Genomic DNA, 27,262 nt, shown 5'->3' with positions numbered 1-27,262 from the left:
AGGGATAGCATAACATACAAGAAAATTCTCAAAGCTGCTAATGAGAACCTTGACGACCTTGTACCTAGCCGGTGGGGATTCCGGTGGGGTGCCCCCACCCAGGTCATGGCAGTGCTGGAAACACTAGATGCAGTAACCCATTGGGAGGGGGTCACCCTCAGACAATCAGAGAGGGGGCATATTATTGTGGCCCCAAACGGAACAGAGATGCTTGGGAAAATGGTCACAACGGGGGACCAGCGTGTGTGTGTTTCAGGGGAAGGGGGTGTATCTGATCTCTATCACCCAGGACTTGAAAATGGTTAATCAAATCTCCCCATTTTTGCCAGCATTAGCTCAATTTTGCATGCGTTCTCAAACAGCTGCAACTGTATATGAATTTGTAAATCAAGTCCTTTCTTGAATTGGGCTCAGGGATGGAAAGACTTGAGCATCTGAGCTTATGGTTGTTTGTGGTAGAAAGGACCTTGTGAAGATTCTGGAGGAAACAGGTACAAAAGTATCTATATCCACAGTAAAACGAGTCCTATATCGACATAACCTGAAAGGGTGTATGAGTGTGTGTATGTGTGTATGTATCCCACATCTGTTGCTAGAGGGTAATGATGTTAGGATGAATAACAACAATTGTGTCTGGTAATCTACCATTTATATAGGAGTGGTTAAAACATGCTAATAACGGTCCTCTGAGAATATCAAAAAAGTCAAAGGTTTGGACACACCTACTCATTCCTGGGTTTTTCTTTATTTGTACTATTTTATTCATTGTAGAATAATAGTGAAGACATCAAAACTATGAAATAACACATATGGAATCATGTAGTAACCAAAAAAGTGTTAAACAAATCAAAATATATTTGACATTTGAGACACTTCAAAGTAGCCACCCTTTACTTTGATGACAGCTTTGCACACTCTTGGCATTCTCTCAACCAGCTTCATGAGGTAGTCACCTGGAATGCATTTCAATTAACAGGTATGCTTTGTTAATAGTTCATTTGTGGAATTTCTTTCCTTCTTAATGTATTTGAGATAATCAGTTGTGTTGTGACAAGGAAGGGGTGGTATACAGAAGGTAGCCCTATTTGGTAAAAGGCCAAGTCCATATTATGGCAAGAACAGCTCAAATACGCAAAGAGAAATGACAGTCCATCATTACTTTAAGACATGAAGGTCAGTCAATACAGAACATTTCAAGAACTTTGAAAGTTTCTTTAAGTACAGTTGAAAAACCATCAAGCGCTGTGATGAAACTGACTCTCATGAGGACCGCCACAGGAAACGAACACCTAAAGTTATCTCTGCTGCAGAGGATAAGTTCATTAGCACCTCAGATTGCAGCCCAAATAAATGCTTCGCGGAGTTCAAGTAACAGACACGTCAACATCAACTGTTCAGAGGAGACTGCGTGAATCAGGCCTTCATGGTCGAATTGCTGTAAAGAAACCACTATTAAAGGACACAAATAAGAATAAGAGACTTGCTTGGGCCAAGAAACATGAGCAATGGACATTAGATTGGTGAAAATCTCTCCTTTGGTCTGATGAGTCCAAATTTTGGATTTTAGGTTCCAACCGCCGTGTCTTTGTGAGACGCAGAGTAGGTAAATGGATGATCTCCACATGTGTGGTTCCCACCGTGAAGCATGGAGGAGGAGGTGTGATGGTGCTTTGCTGGTGACACTGTCTGTGATTTATTTAGAATGCACACTAAACCAGCATGGCTACCACACCATTCTGCAGCAATACACTATCCCATCTGGTTTGTGCTTAGTGGGACTATCATTTGTTTTCAACAGGACAATGACCCAAAACACACCTCCAGGCTGTGTAAGAGCTATTTGACTAAGGAGTGATGGAGTGCTGCATCAGATGACCTGGCCTCCACAATCACCCGACCTCAACCCAAATGAGATAGTTTGGGATGAGTTGGACCGCAGAGTGAAGGAAAAGCAGTCAACAAGTGCTCAGCATATGTGGGAACTCCTTCAAAACTGTTGGAAAAGCATTCCTTATTAAGCTGGCTGAGAGAATGTCAAGAGTGTGCAAAGCTGTCATCAAGGCAAAGGGTGGCTGCTTTGAAGAATCAAAAATATATCTGGACTTGTTTCACACTTCTTTGGTTACTACATGATTCCATGTGTGTAATTTCATAGTTTTGATGTCTTCACTATTATTCTACAATGTATAAAGAAAATAGTGAAAATAAAGAAAAATCCTGGAATGAGTAGGTGTGTCCAAACTTTTGACTGGTACTGTAAAAGCCATTGATTCTTGAGGAATATAACTTAGAAATGCCTCATGACCTTCAGTTGAACAGTGTGACAGATTACTGACTACAATTTTGGACAGGTAACTAGTAACTGTAACAGATTACATTTAGAAAGTAACCTACCCAACCCTGGTTATAAGCAGTGCTGTAGCATGCACCTCCGTGAGGCGGTATTTTGTATACAATATTGAACATTTAGAAATAACACCGTATATGGTGTGACGGTATATCACCCAAGCCTACCTTCAACCAATATTAATCTTGCATGGCAAGCAACGCACTTTTACTCAAGACTGTGTCCCAAATCATCACATTCTCTACGGCGATAGAGAGGCATTTCTGCTCCATCTAGCAGAAACCCTCCCAGTGCATACCACATGTGAAATGGTGACAACTACCTCAAACTTTATTTAGTTTATCATACTGTACTCCTGGGAATGCAAACCATTTCTGATTACTTCTGCATTCACAGGTCATTTAGTATGGACATTCTGAGAATGTTCAAATGGAAACCTCTCACAGAAGAACGGCAGAATGTCTCACCTTTCCACCTCCGCTCTTTGCCCGGGGTTTGTGATAGCAGCAATGTATTGCATTATATATTTGCTGGCTTCAGTCTTCCCGGCGCCACTCTCCCCTGCAATGAAAAAAAAGAAACACAATAATGTGTTAGAAAGTGCCAGGGAATCCAATGAGAATGTCTGAAATGTCATCTATATTAACACAGGCTTCTTCAGGGTGAGTTTTGGGATTGATGCCTTTTGATACAGAATATTCCTCTCTTCACCACTAAGTGGCACTCTGTCAACCAAATAGATTCACCACGCTGTCACAGCTTGTGGCCACTTTCAATGTTTTCTTAGAAATAAGGTGAAGAATTGGTCCTGCTATTTTCAACTATATAGGGTCATATTGAGTTCCCCAAAAGGCTTTCCACTGAAATGACAAACTCAGATTACTCCAGACAGAAAACTTTAGAGCAAAGGTCATACATAACTTCAATATTTTGAGAAAATATTTTACACTTTAAAAAGGTACGTTTTCAAACGAAAACTAAAGTTGGCATCAAGGAAGACGCAATTTGACCTGAACCAGTGTTACGTACGTGTATTACTTCTTATAAGCATTTATGAGCCCTTATAATATCCTATAATGTTGGGTATTTCTATGCTGCAATTAATTCACTAGACAGATAAGAATTCATCAATCAAAACTGATTTGGTTGGCCGTTTTTGAGGGCTTCCCCCGTTACCTGAGATGACAATACAGGTGTCCTTGTTCCTCCTCTTCATGGCTTTGTAGGCTGCGTCTGCGATGGCGAAGAGATGTGGCGGTCGCTCGTACAGCTCCCGGCCCTTGTACTGCTCGATGGTGTCTCGACCGTAGATGTTCATGGCACGGTAAGGGTTAACCGACACCACCACCTCGCCGATGTAGGTGTAGATGCGACCCTTCTCAAACCTGCAGCCACATGAGACAACGAGCATGGTCAACTCCTCCTCATGTCACCTGACAACGTACCGGTACCCCCCCAGTATATAGCCCCGCTATTGTTATTTTACTGCTGCTCTTTAATTAGTTGTTAATTTTTTTATATATTTTTTTTAGGTATTCAAAATAAAAATGCATGGTTGGTTAAGGGCTTGTAAGTAAGCATTTCACTGTAAGGTCTACACCTGTGGTATCCGGTGCATGTGACAAATAAACATTTGATTTGAACGTGTGATGCTACACTGCTGATTCATAAGATTATTAGAGGAAAAGGACCGTTTTTGGAGTAGAATGTATACATTTTCAAAAAGGCATATATTTAAAACATTTGTGGATAAAACATATCCACAAATGCTGGTCAGAAGTACAGGTATTCCAGTCAAATCTAACATTTTACCCACAACAACAAAAAAGATCAAGACTATACAAAGTCATGTTTGGACAACCAAGCAATCTGCTCTCGCTCTCATCATAACCCTTGATTAGCCTTTATGATGTTCTATCACCAACCTTATCATCCCAACATCGACAGCAATCCACTGACTCTGTGCAGAGGTAACAGCATCTAGCGCTGAGAAACATTACATTAGTGTCCTGCTCTCTATGTAAGACTATAAAAAAAAGGGTTTTATTGTCACACACACCAGATAGGTGCAGTGAAATGTGTTGTTTTACAGGGTCAGCCATGTTCAAGGGCACGTCAGATGTTTCACCTTGTCTGCCCTTTTGGTTGCTGGCCGAATACTCTAACTCAATGGGGGGGGGGTGCAAAGTACAGTCCGCCGGCCACTTCAATCCGTATTTACAGTCTTGTCCCATCGCTGCAACTCCAGTACGGACTCGGGAGAGGCGAAGGTCGAGAGCCGTGCGTCCCACGAAACACGACCCAGCCAAGCCGCACTGCTTCTTGACACAATGCCCGCCTAACCCGGAAGCCAGCCGCACCAACGTGTCGGAGGAAATACCGTACACCCGGCGACAGTGTCAGTATGCATGCGCCCGGCCTGCCACAGGAGTCGCTAGATCGCGATGGGACAAAACAGCTGTGCCACTCCGGAGGCCCCCGCCAATTGATTTTATTAAACAATTGGTCCCCCCAAAAATGCGGCCCTCCGTTGGATTTCAAAATCTCGATGTGGCCCTCGAGCCAAAAAAGTTTACCCACCCCTGCTCTAACCGCTTGGCTACCTGCCGTCCTATCTAAACAAAGAGGTCCTCCATCACTATAGAATGAAGCATCCCTCTCTATATCTCAACCCTTCCTTCAACACAACAATGCGTCAGACAATGATAGCGGTCTATACTGATCTTCAGCCTAGAGGGATGCATGTATGCAGGCATGGATGCTACCAGGAACATGGTCTTGGTAGGTCCAACTCCAATGGCTACACACATTATGCAGTTGAAGACACTGATCCTACAGCTGTGTAGAATGTAGAGAGAGGAGCTGACTGTGGCTGATCTTTGGCTGATCTTGGCCTTCTCACTCTCTCTCTCTCGCTCTCTTTCTCTGCCCTCCGGCAGCCTGCCTGCCTGTCTCACTTCCTTCCTCTGCTGGACCAGGGTCTTTTCCCCCTACTCAGAAGAATAGAGCCTTTCTTCTCAGCTGCACCCCGGGCCAAGCCTACCTCTGCTCTGGCCTCTGGGTTCCTCCTGGCAGCTCTGGGTTCCAGAGGCCTACAGTGGAATACAGCTTCAGGATCACTGCTTTTCCAGACTGTGTCCCTCTGTATTGATGTACTTATGTGATATAGCCAGGTAAGTTACTAAGAAAATATCCTATTTTACAATATTTCAAAGACCCGGTTATCGTAATTACGATCTTAAGACCTTTGCTACAGCACTGCCCTTGCACATAGTCCCTGGAAAGAAACCTTGGCTTCTGATTGTCGTGTCTTTACTATCATTAACTGAAAACTTCTGGTTTTTATCAAAGATTCTCTGTAATTAGTTATTACGCGATCAACTGATTAATCACGTAACTAATTAACTAGGCACCAAGGAAAAATATTCAGATTGCAAAGTTATCATTTCCTAAAATAACTTTTCAGATATTTTATCTGATCAATTAGTCTTCGAATTAATGATTTATTTATTTTACCTCATGTTAGTCTCATTCCAAACGTCGTAAATGGTTGGTTATCTGCACGAACCCAGTCTTCAGTAGGAGTCATCCATACATCAATTGTCTTAAATCATTTATTTATTACTAACTAAGTCATTCACAGAAATGCATAAACAAACAAACAAAGGTAAATGTAATGATAGGAGGATGTGCCCTAGTGGGCTAAACCAGCATGGCGGCTTGTTAGACAAAAGGGGAAGTGGGGGTCGACTAAGAAGTCACTACAGAGTGATAATTCTAACAATTGAAATGCTAATCCTTTACACATGAACGCTCACTCATTCGGGAACAATTGTAATCAATATATATATTTACGCTCAGTGTATCGTCTTGATCGCTGGTGAAAAGTGTGTGTCTTTTGTAGATTTGTCCGTCTCTCTCCCGGTTGTGGTTAGAGGGGATTGTTCAGAGTGATAGAATGGATGTTTCGGCGGTTGTCGTTCTTCGCGTTCAATGATACCGAATTTCTAGCTGCAGACTAGTAATTCATATCAAAGACTTGTTCTCATTCTGTCGGGTATCGATAGTCTAAGAGTATAACCTTGTGGTATGGTTAAAAGATTCAGCAATGGTCCACAACCTTTGTCCCTCCTAATGGAGAAAACATGGTCTGCAACCTTTAGCCATCTCGTAATTGAGGTAAGCTCGGTCTGCTGATCGAAAACCCGAATGGGGTTTTATTCAGATAAAGCAAGCAATCTTGCGTTGTTAGATATAGGCCTATTGATAGTCATGATGTGTTGTGCATTGAACATGCTTAAATGATGAACACTGAACGGAGCAACATACAAACATTGACAGAGCAATTGAGGTAAGCCACAACATACACACAATGGTTGTTGAAGAACTGGCCAAAACACACACAGACTGTAATTGAACCAGTGTTTCAGCTGAAACGCCCAGACAGACAAACAGAAGAGAAAGATTGCTTTAGATATTAAATGAGAACTGAGAGAACAAATGAAAAGAGACCGAGAGCTTAATTAAAGTACACTACCCAAACAACCATGGCTAATTCTCTGACAGGTCAACACAGGTGATGACTGGCTCATTCTCCTGCAGCCAGCCATGTGTGAGCCCTCTCATGTCGTCATGCCACGCACCACTGGGCATGGCTGACACAGAGACGGCGTGTTTGTGTGCCCAGGTTGGCATCGTGTGCCCAGGCTGGCATGGTTGCCCATGCCCGAGGGCCTATGGAAGTGGTGGGCAGGCTGCTAAGCCTGGCAGGTTGGCTGGTGGCACCTCCCCTGGCACTAGAGAAGGAGCCATTGTGCCATCCTACAGGGCAGAATGCTGCTGTGTGCACTGCCCGCTCCATTGTTCACACGTCAATTGGGGGTCTTTGTATGAGAAGCACAGATAGGCCTCCTTTCCACTACATACCCTGGGCCAACACAGTGAGCTGCCCACTTAAAGTGCACGTGTACAATGTGATCTGGGGGAATGTAAACAATGAACTACCAGTTGGGAGTGTTCCATCTATGGCTGTGATCTCTGCTGGTTAGGAGTTGACAGAAACAAAAAGAAAAATTGCTGAATGCGAATCTACGTAACACTATATAGGCTACTGTAGACCTAACAGGTTTCAGACGGGACGTGGGGAAGTATAAGTCCAAAATCGAGAACATCACTAGGGAGTGTGATTTTGTCATTGTGGTTTGGTTTCCATCCACACTCAGTAACGTCATATATGGTAGAGAAGAAACACAATGGCAGACAAGGAAACAATCTGTTTGCGTTATATTACCGTTCCACCCAAACAGTCCGTCAGGCCGTTTCAACAATACAGACAGTGTCCTGGTGTTTTCCCGAACCTCTGGGGTTTTAATAAATACACATTATGATTCATGTCCTATTCCATCCTCATCTCTTCAGGATCAGAGGGCATCTGTCCAAAAACAGAATCAATTGTGCGCGTATTATGATGAGAGACACATCTGTGGGAGAGTATGAGTGACACCACTGGATGGTTCAGTGAGTCTCCTTCCAGGGGATTTCAATAACACAGAGAGATTATTACAAAGATAAACAAACAGACTGGAGTGTGAGTCTAGACTAAACGTTGGGTGGCTGTTTCTGGGAAGGTTGAGAAACGTTCTAGATCCCGGCTAGGGTCTTTAGAAAAACTGGAGGTGGGTGGGAGGGAGGGTACTATGGCAACTCTAGCGTCAGAGCGTGAGGGTGTTGATGTCAGCATGTCTCAGCGCTCCTCCCCTCTCTCCCTCCCTCCTTCTCTCCCTTCTCCTCCGGTTTCCCGGCAGCTCAAGGGAGGGGTACTGCTGGAAGGACATGAATGCTGTGGGTCATGCCAGTCAGACACTCTTCAACTCACAGCTGGGCCCAGAGCAGAAAGAGGGAGAGGGAGGATGAGAGGTAGACAGCGAGAGAGTACAAAAAAAGTACAAAAATGTATGAGCTTACCAGGATTGAGGGCAATTACATGTACATATTACCTCAGCACCGGTGCCCCCGCACATTGACTCTGTACCAGTAGCCCCTGTATATAGCCCCACTGTTGTTATTTACTGCTGTTCTTTAATTATTTGTTATTCTTACCTCTTACTATATTGGGGGGTATTTTCTTAAAACAGCATTGCTGGTTAAGGGCTTGTAAGTAAGCATTTCACTGTAAGGTCTACCTACACCTGTCGTACTCGGCGCATGTGACAAATACATGTTGATTTGATTTGAATTCCATTTCAATTCAGGAAGTACACTAAAATTCCAATTCTCTTCAATGCTTTTCAATGAGGAAAGTTTGGTTCACTTTTTGAGTTGACTGCACTCTGGATAAGAGCATCTGCTAAATTACTAAAATGTAAAATGAGAGAGAGAGAGACTAGGGAGAGAGACTAGGGAGAGAGACCAGGGAGAGAGACCAGGGAGAGAGACAGGCAGAGACCAGGGAGAGAGACGACCAGAGAGAGGGAGACCAGCCAGAGAGACCAGAGAGAGAGCGGGAGAGACCAGAGAGAGAACGAGAGAGACCAGAGAGAGAACGAGAGAGACCAGAGAGAGAGCGGGAGAGACCAGAGAGAGAGAGACCAGAGAGAGGGAAAGGTTGGATAGGGAAAGTGTGTGTGTTTTGGACTCAAGATTAAGGTGTGGCCAACATTTTGGGACTGTCGTTTTCACTCCATTTTCCTTGACCTCTCCTGCCCTCTTCTTTTTACACCGCATTTCCCAGTTTCCAGTGACTTGTGCCTGAGGTAGTTGATTGGGACTGGGCCTCCTTACACAGAACAAAAAGCAGAGAAGCGATACCCTTTGAGCTACACCACAAGCTAGACCACAAACAATCAATCTCAAGAGCTACCTTGGGCTTGGAGCTTGTTGAGCCACTGTAATGTCTACTTCACTATGACTGTCTGTCCCTACCGTTCGTATAAAGATTCCAATGCCAGCCCATGCGCACACACCCCTCAGAAGTGAATTACAAGCCGAAGCAAAGTATATAACCGCTGGCCCCAATCTTGTTTGGGTGGGTCTTTTATGGTTCTTTGTCAGTGGTTAACTAGGGTGGGGAGCAATTTTCTCACTCAAGTTTAGTTTAAAGTTGTATTAGCTGTATGTACAGGATACCCATGGTATACATCGACCAATGAAATGCTTACTTGCAGGTTCCTTCTCGACAATGCAACAATAAGAAATAAGAAAATGTGAATACGAACATCAAATAAATGGCAGTAGAATAGATGAATACATTTCAGCATAAGCATAATACAGGAACAATTTATAGTCCAATATTTACACGTGTTTTGGGAAATGGGGATGGGGGCAAGTGACTAAATTGAGCAGAGCAAGAGTCTGGTAGTAGGCTTGGGTGGTATACCGTATATACCGTATACTAGGGTATTTGAAAATAGCCACGGGATGTTTTTTCAATACCGTCAGTACCGTTGAAACAAATTCTTTTGAAGTCGTTCTATACATTTTAATATTTGCAGCTACTTTTTAAGTACCTGCAGTCACCTTGTGCAATACGTTACGAGCTCAATCAGATCAAGTTCTTCATTTCGAGCAGGTGAGTCCTATTGACAGGGGTCGCGTTTTCTATTATTATATGTCATTTAGAAGACGCTTTCATCCAAAGCGACTTAGCCTTAGCGTGCATACATTTTTACATATGGGTGTCCCCGAGAAAAGTCTGTGTTTTTCTGCTTCAATAGAGTGATCAGGGAAGCGCAACGATAGTTTTCCTTCACAGATAATGCATCAGTGCAACACATTCGGCAGAAAATCGCTTCAATTTCATCGGATGACAACAGAAGTGCAAAGCTATTTTCTGCCTGCAGCCACACAAGTAAATGAGCTTACGATGGAAAAGCAAGGTCTTTTTGAAAGAACAACGCATGCCTATCATATTTCAAATGTTTTGCTTAAAGTTCATTTTGCATTTTACCAGAGAAAATTAGATACACATCAGTCATAACACTGTCTGCAGATAGATAAGAATTCACAATCAGCCATTCTGAGTGGAGAAGCGCAACTGAACCACAAAAAAACGTGTCCCTCTAGCAGAGATGACAATAAGAAGCATTTTAAATCTGCATTTACAAAAAAAGTAAGTGGCTGAATGAATAAGGTGGCGGGACATCTTATTGTGTTAGCTTTCTGCCATGTCTCCTACGAGCAGAGCAGGCAGGCCCGTTGCCCTAGCGGCTCCAGTCTCCACACAGACACAGTGGATACATGCTGCTCCAAAGCCAGTACTTTCATACAAGCAAGTGTGGGGCCTCCCGAGTGGCGCAGAGGTCTAAGGCACTGCATCGCAGTGCTAGAGGGGTCACTACAGACCTACGTTCGATCCCGGGATGTATCACAACCGGCCATGATCGGGATTCCCATGCGCACAATTTGCCCAGCGTCGTCCGGGTTAAGGGAGGGTTTGTCCGGGGGTGCTTTACTTGGCTCATCGCGTGTGTGACTCCTTGTGGCAGGCCGGGTGCCTGCAGGCTGATCTCGGTTGTCAGGTGAACGGTATTTCCTCCGACACATTGGTGCGGCAGGCTTCCGGGTTAAGCTAGCGGGTGTTAAGAAGCGGGTCATGTTTCGGAGAACGCATTACTTGACCTTCACCTCCCGAGCCCATTGGGGAGTTACAGCAATGAGACAAGATCAAACATTTGGGAGAAAAAGGGGTTAAAATATTTTTAAAACTGACGGAAGTTTTGTTGTCTGAAGAGAAAGCCTTGAATTGTACATCTTGTCTCATACAATCATTGGTTCCTGTAGGTGCTGGGTAGAGATATGACAGAGAGACGGTCATGGCCCCCTCCTCAGACTTTTTGGCAGAACGCCCAGAATATGTTCTATAAGTTAAGATAGGACACGGTGCCAGTCACATGCAGGAGCCAAACGTTAATTATGAATTCATTATGATCCATGAATAATGTAAATCATGCAAATATAACTTGTCTATGTAAGCAGTATATAACAGAACTAACGGGACTGCCCCGGAAGTGCTCCCGACCGACGTGTACTATGGTGCATTAGGTTTGTTGGAACCTCTCCAGAACCTCTTAAGTTTGACTTTGAGTCTCTGGTGGTAATTTCCACAACACAAACATGCCTCAAAACTTTGTTCATTTGCACATTTTCATATTCGCTTGTAAAATGTCCAAACTCACCAAAAATGGCATTCGGTAGCTCCTACCGATATACTGTATGTATAACTTTATGAGCTGCATAGCCTGTCTGTTGTACTCTTTAGCATATGTAGCAGCAGGCTCCACGAAAATTTGCAATTTTTTGTGCTAATTATGTTAGCATTCTGGTAATAGATGCACAATGGCCGTTTTATTGTTTTTCTGGCGCCCACTTGTGTACTTAGCCGGTAATACCATAAATCCCGGAATGAGAGAAACGGTGTGACGACATGAAAATCTGGATACCGCCCAACCCTATCTGGTAGCAGCAGTTGTGATGTGTGTGTAGCATGAATGTATATGGGTGTGTATGGGTGTGTATGTCTGTGTGGGCGTGTGCATGAGTCAGTGCATGTGTGCTAAGGTGTGGAGAATCAGAGCACGTGGTCAGTCCAGTTCAATTGTTCAGCAGTCTGATGGCTTGTAGATAGGAACTGAATGACAATTCTTAAAAATACAGATAAAGAGAAGAATGCAACCTCACGAACATACGTATATAACATAGCATGGTGGTCCTAAGAGACCTCTTTAAACCAAATAGCCTCTAGAGCCTATCCCCTAGACCAAGGGGGGGCAATGTACCAGGCACTTCAATCCGGCCCACGAGACATTTTTTTACCCCTTTTTCTCCCTAATTTTGTGGGATCCAATTGGTAGTTACAGTCTTGTCCCATCGCTGCAACTCCCATACGGATTCCGGAGAGGCGAAGGTCGAGAGCCGTGCGTCCTCCGAAACATGACCCAGCCAAGCCGCACTGCTTCTTGACACAATGCCCGCTTAACCCAGCCGCACCAATGTGTCAGAGGAAACACGGTACCCCTGGCGAACGTGTCAGCATTCATGCGCGCGGCCCGCCACGCCACAGGAGTCACTAGAGCGTGATGGGACAAGGACATTTCGGCCTGCAAAACCCTCTCCTAACTCGGACAACGCTGGGCAAATTGTGCGCCGCCTCATGGGACTCCCAGTCCCGGCCAACTGTGACACAGCCTGGGATCGAACCCAGGTCTGTAGTGACGCCTCAAGCACTGCAATGCAGTGCCTTAAAAATGCATCCATCTGTTGAATTCCCAACAGGTTTGCACAGACACTTGTGTACAGCTGAAAGGATTGGAATGGCATATTTTTTAAAAACAGCGCACGGTGGAATTGTTACCATATTACTTCATCATTCCAAACCTTCAAAAGATGCCTAGGGGTAAAAGGAATAGGACACAGCCAGTGTTATCGCCAAGGATCCAGTATAATAGACAACACAACACGTGCTGGCTGGCTGTTATCAGTGACTGTGACCTTGTTGGGGATTTCCAGTAATCAAGACAGGGATAATCTCTGGCTGTTCCAATTTTCTCTTTCCCCATGAATTTACCACCAAGCAGTGTTCTGCTGTCCCTGTTTAGACTGATTGAATGATTTACAGCTTATCTGGCCCAGTGCATGCTGGGTACGACCTCTCAGGGATTACGATTTTTTTCACACTTTTATGGAGCTGTTTCATAGAGAGAAATGGAAACTGGTGATTCTGGCATAAATTAAGTTTGTCTATTGGAAGTTAAGGGTCATTTGAGGACATGTTGGGTCATTTCAGCCAGTGCTATTTCAAAGGAAAGCATAGTTCTGGAAAAGTGTTTGAATCCATTGAAGAGATATTCACTTCAAAAACTCCCATTACTGGTCAATATTTATATGTACATATTCTTATTCATTTCTTTGCACTTGTGTGTATAAGGTAGTTGTTGTGAAATGGTTATGTTAGATTACTTGTTAGATATTCCTGCATGGTCGGAACTAGAAGCACAAGCATTTTGCTACACTCGTATTAACATCTGCTAACCATGAGTATGTGACAAATAAAATTTGATTTGATTTCATAGATATAAAACACATATTTAGTCACAGGCATCAACAGACAAATCTCCGAAATCTAGATATCTCTGAAGACTTTGATCAGCTGAACGACAACTACGAGTCAAAGTACATACTATATCTGATCCGATACAAAATGTTATCTTATGGCCAACTGGCCATTACACCTGAATGAAGCAATCCTAACATCGATCACGCCCATTCTCTTCACAGCCATCTATGGGCCTCCTTCTCCTTCAGCTCTTGTCAAACATCTGAGAACTGCATTGGGAGATTTTCCATTGCTTTGTAAACTGTTCCTTAGTGCTAAAGAGAAGCTCCTGGCTCCCACTGCAGCCTGTCTGCCTGGGGCCTTAAACACAACACTCCCAGCCCTTGGCCCACAGACAAATCAATTTTCACAAGCACATACTGTAGGAGTGGATCTGGACTCCCCCTCTGTACCATAGTGCAGCTTCTGCACCACAGCTGGCGCAGAGCTGACTGGGTGAGATCACTACAGTACCTCCCCTTCCCTCTACTCTAATGACAGCACGTCTGCAGATTTATGATAGCAATCAGATGGGTTAGCAACTAGTGTTAGCAACTCTTCTGGCTCTAAAGGGGAGAGGATGCAGCTGAGAGTCCTTTACTTTTCAATGGTTTGGGACAGATGTTAGGATGTGACAGGGAAACTACAGGACATGACACACCCAGTATTGAAAGGGTGAGACAGAGAAACAAACAAGGTAACCTTCCCACCATTTTGAAATGAACCATTATTTACAAAATGAACCATTATTATGAACCAATCATATGATTAGTGACTGGAGTTTCTCCTGACCACGTGACTAGGAAAACCTCTGGGTCATAGGTCGTACATTGTAGGCCCTTCATATGATGACAATTACTAGAGGTGTCCATCTTGTCATCTTACACATTCAGTCATAAGAACACTGAATGAAATGTAGAATAAAGCAGCGGGGCATATTTTGTGTTGACGCGTGAGATATAGACTAGCATGTGTTCCCATGAACTCCATTTTCATTGGCTCGCGTCTGAATACTTAGGAAATGGGAGCCAGGTGTAAAACAGCTTGGCTGGAGATCTGGTGGCTGACAGACAGTAGTGTTTCTTCGGGCCTCGGCCCTTTACTGTTTACTACTCTGACGGAGGAGATCACAGCTACTTCCCCGGTCGATCCTGAGCTAGGGGAGCTCAGCGAGAGAACAAAAGATTCATTTTAGTCAGATTAAGTTTCAAGAATTCAATAAAGAGACTTCAGAGAAGAGAAGGGAGGGGAGGGTGGCTGGCTGTTGGGCCTGGCTGCCGGTCCGATGCGGAACCTGCTTGCACTTTAACATGTTGGCCAGTCCATTTACCTATGTAAATTCACAGCCAACCAGCTGATGGGAGGATGACGACAGGCCGCTGGAGAGAGAGAAAGACAAGTCCATCCAAATTGACTCAGACGTTACTCAGCAGGCTATTTCAGGAACGCGCTGAGATTTCTGTCAGGGGTAAAAAGAGGGCAGGAAAAAGCACCAAAACAGACAGAGGGAGTGAGGGAGACAAAGAGAGAGGGAAGGGAGAAGTTAGGGTAGAAATATGAGAGCATACTTAGCTACCGTATAGGGATAGAGGGAGCATAGGATAGATATAAAGAGAAAGAAAGGAAAAGAGAGAAAGAGAGAGTGTCTAGGTGGGCATTCAAAAGGTATGTGAAGTGAGTCATGCTGGGGCTGTGATCTGATCTCAGACCTGGCTGTGAAAGCCAGATCCCCCACAGTGCCTTAGGGCATTGAGCCAACAGGTAGACAAGGGAACAAAAGATCTAGAGAATGACATCGCCCAGCCACTACACCCACACAGTTTGACACACACACACACACACACACACACACACGCACAAAAAGGTCCAAAGCAGCCATTTTCATCTAAATATCAAATGTAACCTGTTTCAAGAAGCTAGGCTTATGTCGCAAGTCACTATTTCACAGGAGAGGCATTTGATTTGTTTAATTTATCAAAATGCGTTTTTTTGGGCAGAAATGCCTCCTGGAACATATGAACTTCCATGACCCCTTAATAACAGACTTGTATGCCATCTGCAAATACGAATGGAATTGTTAAATTACGAGCCTAGTTGGTTTAGAACCTTCTCGCTAGCTGTGATTGGCTGAGATAATGGATGGGCTAGACATCTGGAACATGCCTACAACATGAGCTGCTCGGTTTTTTTAGATAAATCCTTGCTACAGCGGCTTTTACAAAATGTATAATGTTAGCCATGTAGAACTGCAAAAGTGTTGCTACTGCACTCAACAACATTGCTGCCCAGAATTTAGCAGGCGCTATCGACAAATATCAATGGGAAACAGTTGTGACGGACTACTTTCTGCACACGGTCAGTGTGAACCGGAGTGACTTGATACAACAACGGGCCAAACAAGCTGTAGCTAGCTACAGACTAAACTGAAAAAACACGCTGCCGTGAAGTGTTCATCCATGTACTATTATTTGATTTTTTTTAATGTATACACCTTTTTCTCCGAAATTATATATATTTCTTTTAAATCATTTTTCTCCCCAATTTTGTGGTATCCAATTGGTAATTATAATCTTGTCCCATTGCTGCAACTCCTGTACGGACTCGGGAGAGGTGAAGGTCAAGAGCCGTGTGTCCTCCGAAACACAACCCAGCCAAGCCGCACTGCTTCTTGACACAATGCCCGCTTAACCCGGAAGCCAGCCACACCAATGTGTCAGAAGAAACACCTGGCGATCTGGGAGTGGTCTGAGTGGGAAGGGGGAAACTAAAAACTAGCTGTTATTGGCAGAGAGTTTAGGAACTCTTTTGCTTATTGGTCTATTAACTAATTTACCACCTTGTGATGGCACTAGGTAGGCTAAAACGCCATCTCACTAAAACAGCTTATCACCATTTTCAACATTTCCCAGTATTATTCCAACCTCATAGTGTGGAGATACTTTTGTATATATAGTGTACAGTGGGGCAAAAAAGTATTTAGTCAGCCACCAATTGTGCAAGTTCTCCCTCTTAAAAAGATGAAAGAGGCCTGTAATTTTCATCATCGGTACACTTCAACTATGACAGACAAAATGAGAAGAAAAATCCAGAAAATCACATTGTAGGATTTTTAATGAATTTATTTGCAAATTATGGTGGAAAATAAGTATTTGGTCAATAACAAAAGTTTATCTCAATACTTTGTTATATACCCTTTGTTGGCAATGACAGAGGTCAAACGTTTTCTGTAAGTCTTCACAAGGTTTTCACACACTGTTGCTGGTATTTTGGCCCATTCCTCCATGCAGATCTCCTCTAGAGCAGTGATGTTTTGGGGCTGTTGTTGGGCAACACAGACTTTCAACTCCCTCCAAAGATTTTCTATGGGGTTGAGATCTGGAGACTGGCTAGGCCACTCCAGGACCTTGAAATGCTTCTTACGAAGCCACTCCTTCGTTGCCCGGGCGGTGTGTTTGGGATCATTGTCATGCTGAAAGACCCAGCCACGTTTCATCTTCAATGCCCTTACTGATGGAAGGAGGTTTTCACTCAAAATCTCATGATACAGGGCCCCATTCATTCTTTCCTTTACACAGATCAGTCATCCTGGTCCCTTTGCAGAAAAACAGCCCCAAAGCATGATGTTTCCACCCCCATGCTTCACTGTAGGTATGGTGTTCTTTGGATGCAACTCAGCATTCTTTGTCCTCCAAACACGACGAGTTGAGTTTTTACCAAACAATTCTATTTTGGTTTCATCTGACCATATGACATTCTCCCAATCTTCTTCTGGATCATCCAAATGCTCTCTAGCAAACTTCAGACGGGCCTGGACATGTACTGGCTTAAGCAGGGGGACACATCTGGCACTGCAGGATTTGAGTCCCTGGCGGCGTAGTGTGTTACTAATGGTAGGCTTTGTTACTTTGGTCCCAGCTCTCTGCAGGTCATTCACTAGGTCCCCCCGTGTGTTTTTTGGGGGGATTTTTGCTCACCGTTCTTGTGATCATTTTGACCCCACGGGGTGAGATCTTGCGTGGAGCCCCAGATCGAGGGAGATTATCAGTGGTATTGTATGTCTTCCATTTCCTAATAATTGCTCCCACGGTTGATTTCTTCAAACCAAACTGCTTACCTATTGCAGATTCAGTCTTTCCAGCCTGGTGCAGGTCTACAATTTTGTTTCTGGTGTCCTTTGACAGCTCTTTGGTCTTGGCCATAGTGGTGTTTGTAGTGTGACTGTTTGAGGTTGTGGACAGGTGTCTTTTATACTGATAACAAGTTCAAACGGGTGCCAATAATACAGGTAACGAGTGGAGGACAGAGGAGCCTCTTAAAGAAGAAGTTACAGGTCTGTGAGAGCCAGAAATCTTGCTTGTTTGTAGGTGACCAAATACTTATTTTCCACCATAATTTGCAAATAAATTCATAAAAAATCCTACAATGTGATTTTCTGGATTTTTTTTCTCATTTTGTTTGTCATAGTTGAAGTCTACCTATGATGACAATTACAGGCCTCTCTCATCTTTTTAAGTGGGAGAACTTGCACAATTGGTGGCTGACAATGGCTGACTAAATACTTTTTTGCCCCACTGTATGTGGACACCCCTTCAAATTAGTGGATTTGGCTATTTCAGCCACACCAGTTGCTGACAGGTGTATACAATTGAGCACACAAACATTGGCAACATGACACCTTCACAGGATTCCACCTTTCCAACAAGTCAGTTCGTAACATTTCTGCCCTGCTAGAGCTGCCCCGGTCAATTATCTGCGCTGTTATTGTGAAGTGGAAACATCTAGGAGCAACAACAGCTCAGCCTCGAAGTGGTAGGTAACACAAGCTCACAGAACGGGGCGAGGGCTGAAGCACATACAAATCATCTGTCCTTGTTTGCAACACTCACTACGCGCGTAGCACGCGCTCCAGCAGGTATATCTCACTGGTCACCCCCAAAGCCAATTCCTCCTTTGGTCATCTTTCCTTCCAGTTCTCTGCTGCCCATGACTGGAACGAATTGCAAAAATCTCTGAAGCTGGAGACTCACATCTCCCTCACTAGCTTTAAGCACCAGCTGTCAGAGCAGTTTCCAGATCACTGCACCTGTACTTAACCTATCTGTAAACAGCCCATCTATCTACCTACCTCATCCCCATACTGGTATTTATTTATTTGGCTCCTTTCCACTCCAGTATCTCTACCTGCACATTCATCTTCTGCCGATCTACCATTCCAGTGTTTAATTGCTATATTGTAATTACTTCCCCACCATGGCCTATTTATTTCCTTAATTTACCTCATTTGCACTCACTGTATATAGACTTTTTGTTTTCTTTTGTTCTACTGTATTATTGACTGTTTTGTTCTCAACTAGCCTACCTGGTTAAATAAAGGTGAAATAAAATAAATTAAATAAAACTACCGAGTTCCAAACTGCGTCTGGAAGCAACATCAGCACAATTTATATTTAACTAGGCACGTCAGTTAAGAACAAACTCTTATTTACGATGATGGCCTAGAACAGTGGGTTAACTGCCTTGTTCAGAGGCAGAACAACAGATTTTTACCTTGTCAGCACGGGGATTCGATCTAGCAACCTTTCGGTGACCGGCCCAACGCTCTAACCACTAGGCTACCTGCCGCCCTGCTCAAAGAATAACTGTTTGTCGGGAGCTTCATGAAATGGGTTTCCATGGCCGAGCAGCTGCACACAAGCACAATGCCAAGCGTTGGCTAGAGTGGTGTAAAGCTCACTGCCATTGGACGCTGGAGCAGTGGAAACACCTTCTCTGGAGTGATGAATCATGCTTCACAATCTGGCAGTCCGACGGACGAATCTGGGTTTGGCGGATGCCAGGAGAACGCTACCTGCCCCAATACAACCAACTGTAATGTTTGGTGGAGGATAAATAATGGTCTGGGGTTATTTTTCATGTTTCGGGATAGGCCCCTTAGTTCCAGTGAAGGGAAATCTTAACGCTACAGCATACAATAACATTCTAGGTGATTCTGTGCTTCCAACTTTGTGGCAACAGTTTGGGGAAGGCCCTCCTGTTTCAGCATGATGATGCCCCTGTGCACAAATAGAGGTCCAAACAGAAATGGTTTGTCAAAATCGGTGTGGAAGAACTTGACTGTCCTGCACAGAGCCCTGACCTCAATCCCATCGAACACCTTTGGGGTGAATTGCAAGCCTAATTGCCCAACATTTGTGCATGTCCTCACTAATGCTTTTGTGGCTGAATGGAAGCAAGTCCCCGCAGCAATGTTCCAACTAGAGGTCGCCCGATTAATCGGAATGGCCGATTAATTAGGGCCGATTTCAAGTTTTCATAACAATAGTTAATCAGTATTTTTGGGTGCCGATTTGCAGATTTTTACATGTTATTTTATTATTATTATTTTTATACCTGTATTTAACTAGGCAAGTCAGTTAAGAACACATTCTTATTATCAATTACGGCCTAGGAATGGTGGGTTAACTGCCTTGTTTAGGGGCAGAACGAAAGATTTTCACCTTGTCAGCTCGGGGAATCCAATCTTGCAAACTTACAGTTAACTAGTCCAACGCAATAACGACCTGCCTCTCTCTCGTTGCACTCCACAAGGAGACTGACTGCCTGTTACGCGAATGCAGTAAGCCAAGGTAAGTTGCTAGCTAGCATTAAACTTATCTTATAAAAAACAATCAATCATAATCACTAGTTAACTACACATGGTTGACGATATTAATAGATATTATCTAGCGTGTCCTGCGTTGCATATAATCTGACTGAGCATACAAGCATACAAGTATCTAAGTATCTGACTGAGCGGTGGTAGGCAGAAGCAGGCGCGTAAACATTCATTCAAACAGCACTTTCGTGCATTTTGCCAGCAGCTCTTTGTTGTGTGTCAAGCATTGTGCTGTTTATGACTTCAAGCCTATCAACTCCCGAGATGAGGCTGGTGTAACCGAAGTGAAATGGCTAGCTAGTTAGCGCGAGCTAATAGCGTTTCAAACGTCACTCGCTCTGATCCTTCTAGTAGTTGTTCCCCTTGCTCTGCATGGGTAACGCTGCTTCGATGGTGGCTGTTGTCGATGTGTTGCTGGTTCGAGCCCAGGGAGGAGAGGGACGGAAGCTATACTGTTACACTGGCAATACTAAAGTGCCTATGAGAACATCCAATAGTCAAAGGTATATGAAATACAAATGGTATAGAGGGAAATAGTCCTATAATTCCTATAATAACTACAACCTAAAACTTCTTACCTGGGAATATTGAAGACTCATGTTAAAAGGAACCACCAGCTTTCATATGTTCTCATGTTCTGAGCAAGGAACTGAAACATTAGCTTTCTTACAAAGCACATATTGCACTTTTACTTTCTTCTCCAACACTTTGTTTTTGCATTATTTAAACCAAATTAAACATGTTTCATTATTTACTTGAGGCTAAATTGATTTTATTGATGTATTATATTAAGTTAAAATAAGTGTTCATTCAGTATTGTTGTAATTGGCATTATTACAAATACAATGCTAAAAAAAATCGGCCGATTAATCGGTATCGGCTTTTTTGGTCCTCCAATAATCGGTATCGACGTTGAAAAATCATAATCGGTCGACCTCTAGTTCCAACATCTAGTGGGAAGCCTTCCAAGAAGTGTAGAGGCTGTTATAGCATTAAAGCGGGGACCAACTCCATATTAATGCCCATGATTTTGGTATGAAATGTTCAACGAGCACATGTCCACATACTTTTGGTCAGTGTGTGTGTGTGTGTGTGTGTATATATATATATGTATATGTAATATATATATATATATATAAAACACACGGAAAAATCAAGTTTTTGACTGCACTGGGCCTTTAAGGGATTCTTGGATGACATGACAAGGGATTCATGACAAACACCTTACTCATTCATTACAGAAACGGATCGTTAATCACATGAATGCAACATGCGTCATGTCTATAAGTAAATTGGTTTCTGGGAAATTACAGCAGAAAGTTAATGTAGTGGAGGATGTGCTTCACCTCGTTAAAGCCAGACAGCCTTAATTGGGAAACCTAATCTCATTGAATCTATCAAGATTGAATCAAGGTCTTCCCAGAGCTAGGATAGATTGCCCTGTGCAGTGAGCATATGCCAGACAGAACTGTCTACTGAATGAGTAGCACACATTCCATACATAAGATGGGTAACTTACTGTATGACCCTAACGTACATATTTTGATTTGTTAAACAGTTTTTTTGTTATTCATTTATTTATTTATTTTACCTTTATTTAACTAGTCAAGTCAGTTAAGAACAAATTCTTATTTTTAATGACGGCCGAGGAACAGTGGGTTAACTGCCTTGATCAGAGGCAGAATGACAGATTTTTTTTACTTTGTCAGCTCGGGGATTCGATCTTGCAAACTTTCAGTTACTAGACCAATGCTCTAACCAGTAAACTACCTGCCGCCACATGATTACCAATAACACATGATTACATATGTGTTATTCCATAGTTTTGATGTCTTCACTATTATTCTACAATGTAGAAAATAGTGAAAAGAAAAACCCTTGAAGGTTGACTGGTATTGTATATAAACGCAACATGTAAAGTGTTGGTCCCATGTTTCATGAGCTGAAATAAAAGATCCCAGAAATCATCCACACCATTTGTCCTTTGCCAAGATAATCCATCCACCTGACAGGTGTGGCATATCAAGAAGCTGATTAAACAGCTTGACCATTGCAGGTGCACCTTGTGCTGGGGACAATAAAAGGCCACTCTAGAATGTGCAGCTTTGTCACACAACACAATGTCACAGATGTCTCAAGTTGAGGTAGCATGCAATTGGCATGCTGACCACAGGAATGTCCACCAGAGCTGTTGCCAGAGAATTGAATGAATTAAACTGCCTCCATCGTTTTAGAGAATTTGTCAGGCATAAACTACGGACCACGAACACAATGGCATTTTATCGATGGCAATTGGAATGCAGAGATACTGTGATGAGATCCTGAGGCCCATTATCGTCCCATTTATCTGCCACCATCACGTTTCAGCATGATAATGCACAGCCCCATGTCGCAAGGATCTGCACACAATTCCTGGAAGCTGAAAATGGCCCAGTTCTTCCATGGCCTGCATACTCACCAGACATGTCACCCGTTGAGCATGTTCAGGATGCTCTGGTTCGATGTGAACAACAGCCAGTTCCCGCCAATGTCCAGAAACGTCGCAGTCATTGAAGAGGAGTGGGACAACATTCCACAGGCCACAATCAACAGCCTGATCAACTCTATTGGAAGGAGATGTCACGCTGCATGAGGCAAATGGTGATCACACCAGATACAGACTGGTTTTCTGATCCACACCCCTACTTTTTTTTAAGGTATCTGTGACCAACAACTGCATATCTGAATTCCAAATCATGTGAAATCCATAGATTAGGGACTTATTTCAATTGACTGATTTCCTTATATGAACTTTAACTCAGTAAAATCTTTGAAATTGTTGCAGGTTGAGTTTAGATTTTTGTTCAGTGTATATTAGGACCGATAGTGTACAACAGGAAGACGACCTCTCTCGTCTGCTTCTGCTCACTGCACCTGAACTGTGGAGAGACTTTGATCCCTGTGTTTGCTCTGCAGGGAGGGAGTCGGGTTGCTATGTTCGGTGTGTCGCACCTATTCGACGATTAAATCTGCTGTTACAGCAACAAATTAACGTTAACAAGCCTGAAATGGGAGAAGCTGCCAGGCCCTATTTGTTCAGCACTTTCATAGTGGTTAAAGAAGAAGTTAGTTTTTTTTTTTACAACCAAATCTAAATGTTTATGTAAATAGCATGTTATAGAAGGGTCCAGACACTTGCGAGTTTACTTGTTTTGAGAAACTTACTCCAACCAGCAATTCACTTCCTCATCCTTGTTGTGCAGTACAGGGGCTCTAAGATCTTGAACAAATGCTCCAAAAACACCCAAATTTGTCTTTTTAGAAATGGAAACACTCTCAGTATAGTGATGCAGGTCTTTCCAGCCGGTGTATTCTATTTTGTGTGACTCGAGCAGTTTCCCCTATCCAGCTGTTCCATTCTCCATGTAGCCTGCTGCTAGAATGAACAGTCACTCTAGTCGCAACCAAATGGTATAACATTGCAGATCAAATTCAGAATGACAATTACATGTGTACAACATCTAAAGACCTGCATCACTATACAGAGCTTTTCCGTTTCTAAAAGGGCTTATTTTAGTGTTTTTGGAGCATGTGTTTATGTTTTTCAGAGCCCCCGTACTGCACAACGAGGATGAGGAAGTGAATCGCAGGTTTGGCTAAGTTTCTGAAAAACAAGTGAAATTCCTAAAAAAAAGTATCTGGAACCATCTATAAAATAGAGATTTGGTTGTAGAAAAAAAGAAAAGCTTCAATTCTCCTTTAAAGCCATAGGATACACTGCAGATACTGGGTTACAGTGGGGCTCAATGGTAGACCAGACACACAAACTCAATTTGGCAGAGTATGCCTTTCCTAGCCAGAGTGGACTCTAACAACTCTCCCTGAGGAATTGGGAGGTGCTTTCATGCAGATACAGTCCCACTCTGAGCAGGAAGTGGAGCGCCAGTTCTGTGTACGGTACATGAAAATCATGAGCCTATTCCTCATGTTGTCATCCGAGTGTTATTATTTTAATCTTGTCATCATAACTTCAGTAAGACTTGCAATCTCGACATTGTGCCTTGTCAGATAGTTTCAGCCAATATTCAGGCTTAGAGAGGACATGCAGAAACAATTAAATGTGAGGCCAAAGAAAGGGAAATGCCAATGGGAAAAGGCAGCTTTCCTTTGCCTTCCTCCAGATGCCATATTTTTGTCTCCTTCCTTTCCCAATCCCCCAAAACCCTCTTAGGAGTTCAAAGATCAAACCAATTGAAACGACGATAGACACAGAACATTTTTAGCTTTGTATACTACACAAAAAGAGTAATACTGTAGTCCCTAAGTCATGATGTTCCCTACAAGGGATACCACCATCTTCATGTTTTGATTAGGTGTAAAGCATTTTCTCTTGGCTGGCAAAAGAAACCTGCATCCTAATCTAACCAACCCAACACAACTAGAGTAGCATTGATGGGCAGGGTCACTATAAGGCTAGTTGTAACTATTTTTCTCATGAATTAAAAAAATAAAACATGTTTTTTTTTTTTTAAGTACACATTTTCAAAGAAATGTCTCAATCTGGTATTTATTAGGATCCCCATTAGCCACTGCAAAAGCATCAGCTACTTAGGGTCCACATAAAACAGTACAGAACATTTTTAGTCAAGGCCTGAAATACATACAGTGCATTCGGAAAGTATTCAGACCCCTTCACTTTCCCCACATTTTGTTTCAGCCTCATTCTAAAATGGATTAAATTGTTTCCCTCACCCCCTCAATCTACACACAATACCCCATAGTGACAAAGCAAAAATAGGTTTAAACATTTTTGCAAATGTATTAAAAATGTAACTGAAATATCACTTTACTCTTTGGCAGCGATTACAGCATCGAGTCTTGAGTTTGAGGCTACAAGCTTGGCACAGCTGTATTTGGGGAGTTTCTCCCATTCTCTGCAGATCCTCTCAAGCTCTGCCAGGTTGGATGGGGAGCGTCGCTGCACAGCTAGTTTCAGGTCTCTCCAGAGATGTTCGATCGGGTTTGATTCAGGGCTCTGGCTGGGCTACTCAAAGACAAGTTCAGAGACTTGTCCCGAAGCCCCTCCTGCGTTGTCTTGGCTGTGTGCTTAGGGTTGTTGTCCTGTTGGAAGGTGAACCATCGCACTCAGTCTGAGGTCCTAAGCACTCTGTAGCAGATTTTCAGAGAGGTCCTTGATGTACTTTGCTCTGTTCATCTTTCCCCTCAATCCTGAAATGTCTCCCAGTCCCTGAAAATCATCCCCACGGGATGATGCTTCCACTACGCTTGACTGTAGGTATGGGGCCAGGTTTCTTCCAGACGTGACGCTTGGCATTCAGGCCAAAGAGTTTGATCTTGGTTTCATCAGACTAGAGAAGCTTGTTTCTCATGGTCTGAGAGTCTTTAGGTGCCTTTTGGCAAACTCCAAGTGGACTGTCATGTGCCTTTTACTGAGTGGTTCAGTCTGTCCAATCTACCATAAAGGCCTGACTGGTGGAGTGCTGTAGAGTTGGTTGTCCTTCTGGAAGGTTCTCTCATTGCCACAGAGGAACTCTGGATCTATGTCAGAGTGACCATTAGGTTCTTGGTCACCTCCCTGACCAAGGCCCTTCTTGCCCGATTACTCAGTTTGGCTGGGTGGCCAGCTCTAGGAAGAGTGTTGGTGGTTACAAACTTCTTCCTTTTAAGAATGATGGAGGCCACTGTCTTCTTGGGGTCCTTCAATGCTGCAGGAATGTTGCTGTACCCCTCCCCAGATCTGTGCCTGCACACAATCCTGTCTCAGCGCTCTAAGGACAATTCCTTATACCTCATGGCTTGGTTTTTGCTCTGATACACACTGACAATGGTGGGACCTTATATAGACAGGTGTGTGCCTTTCCAAATCATGTCCAATCAATTGAATTAACCACAGGTGGACTCAAGGATGATCAATGGAAACAGGATACACCTGAGCTCAATTTCGAGTCTCATAGCAAAGGATCTGAATACTTATCTAAATAAGGTATTTATTAAAAAATGTATATATACACACATTTGAAAATGTTCATTATGGGTTATTGTGTGTAGATTAAGGCTGCAACGTAACAAAATGTGAAAAAAGTCAAGGGGTGTGAATACTTTTCGAATGCACTGTACATTTAAAACGTCACACATAGCCTACATATCAGTACATACACACAATATATTGGTCTAATACATAGTACAGTGGAAATTACAATACAATAAATATAAAATGGCTGTGTCTCTTCACAGTCCCCTTTGTGCAGTAAGGCGTTCTTTTATCTGTTTTTTTAAACTGGTTTTATTGCTAGTTTGAGTTACTTGGGGTGGCAGAGAGTTCCGTGTAGTCACGGCTCTATTTAATACTGTCCATTTCACAACCTCTGTTCTGGACCTGGGGACTGTGAAGAGGCCTCTGGTTGCATGTCTTGTGTTGTACCAATGCGTGTGCCAACTGCACAAAGACCAATAGCGATGAAGTCAATCTCTCCTCAACTTTGAGCCAGGAGAGACTGACATAGAAACGTAGAAAAGCAAGATCTAGAAAGAGGATGGAGGTTTGGGCATCAGTGAGAGAAGTGAACATTTTTAGCTAATGACAAGTAGAGTGGTTGTCAACTATTTCATCTGCAGTATGTGGGATGCCCGTTTTGGAAGAATAAAAAAATATATACTATTGTTTTGTTAATGGTAGCGGTTTGCCAAAAAAGTTCCCTGCAGGCCCAGCAACAGACAAAACAACACTGCCAAAGTGCCATATAAAGACAAACAGTGAACAGTGATAACATTGTGCTCCAAAGAAGAGTATTTGGTGTACACCCCCAGAGGTGTATATATCAAGAGGTTGCAGAATCAGACATGAGGAAAGAAACTTCGAGACTACCACCTTTCCTTTACAGTTTCCACCATTGTTAGGTTGGATCACAATGGTTTATTTGCTCAGTTCCAATGTGCTGTAGAGGCTTCATGGCCTCTTATCTGCTGACTGGTCCATTGAAGCAAATTCCCAAGACCTTTACTGGAGTTTCACTGTTTTCGTATGGAACGTTTCCAAAGAGATTGGGCATCTGTTGGGGTTATATTTAGGAAGTTCCTTGGCACTGTGCTCCCTGAGGCCAGACTGTTCAACTTTAAGTCAAACAAAGTAAATGTCAACTGGACAAGCACTCTGGCCAAAAGAAGACGGAAA

The 27,262-nt window shown here is 43.2% G+C and overlaps 1 protein-coding gene across 1 annotated transcript in view; it reads right to left on the bottom strand.

Annotated features, from left to right (window-relative positions):
* The window catches only part of LOC112223565 (unconventional myosin-Id-like), a 126,849-nt gene that overhangs the window by 95,675 nt on the left and 3,912 nt on the right, over nt 1–27,262 (bottom strand). Inside the window, exons 2-3 of the mRNA XM_042305391.1 lie at nt 3,524–3,732; nt 2,815–2,908 (exon numbers count right to left, since the gene is read on the bottom strand). Coding sequence (XP_042161325.1) covers nt 2,815–2,908; nt 3,524–3,732 — 303 coding nt within the window. The remainder of the gene's footprint in view (nt 1–2,814; nt 2,909–3,523; nt 3,733–27,262) is intronic.

Source organism: Oncorhynchus tshawytscha, linkage group LG24 (genome assembly GCF_018296145.1).
Source record: "Oncorhynchus tshawytscha isolate Ot180627B linkage group LG24, Otsh_v2.0, whole genome shotgun sequence".
NCBI classification, from domain to species: Eukaryota; Metazoa; Chordata; class Actinopteri; order Salmoniformes; family Salmonidae; genus Oncorhynchus; species Oncorhynchus tshawytscha.
Note: the sequence above shows the minus strand (reverse complement) of the source record. Positions and strands in the feature narration are given on the sequence as shown.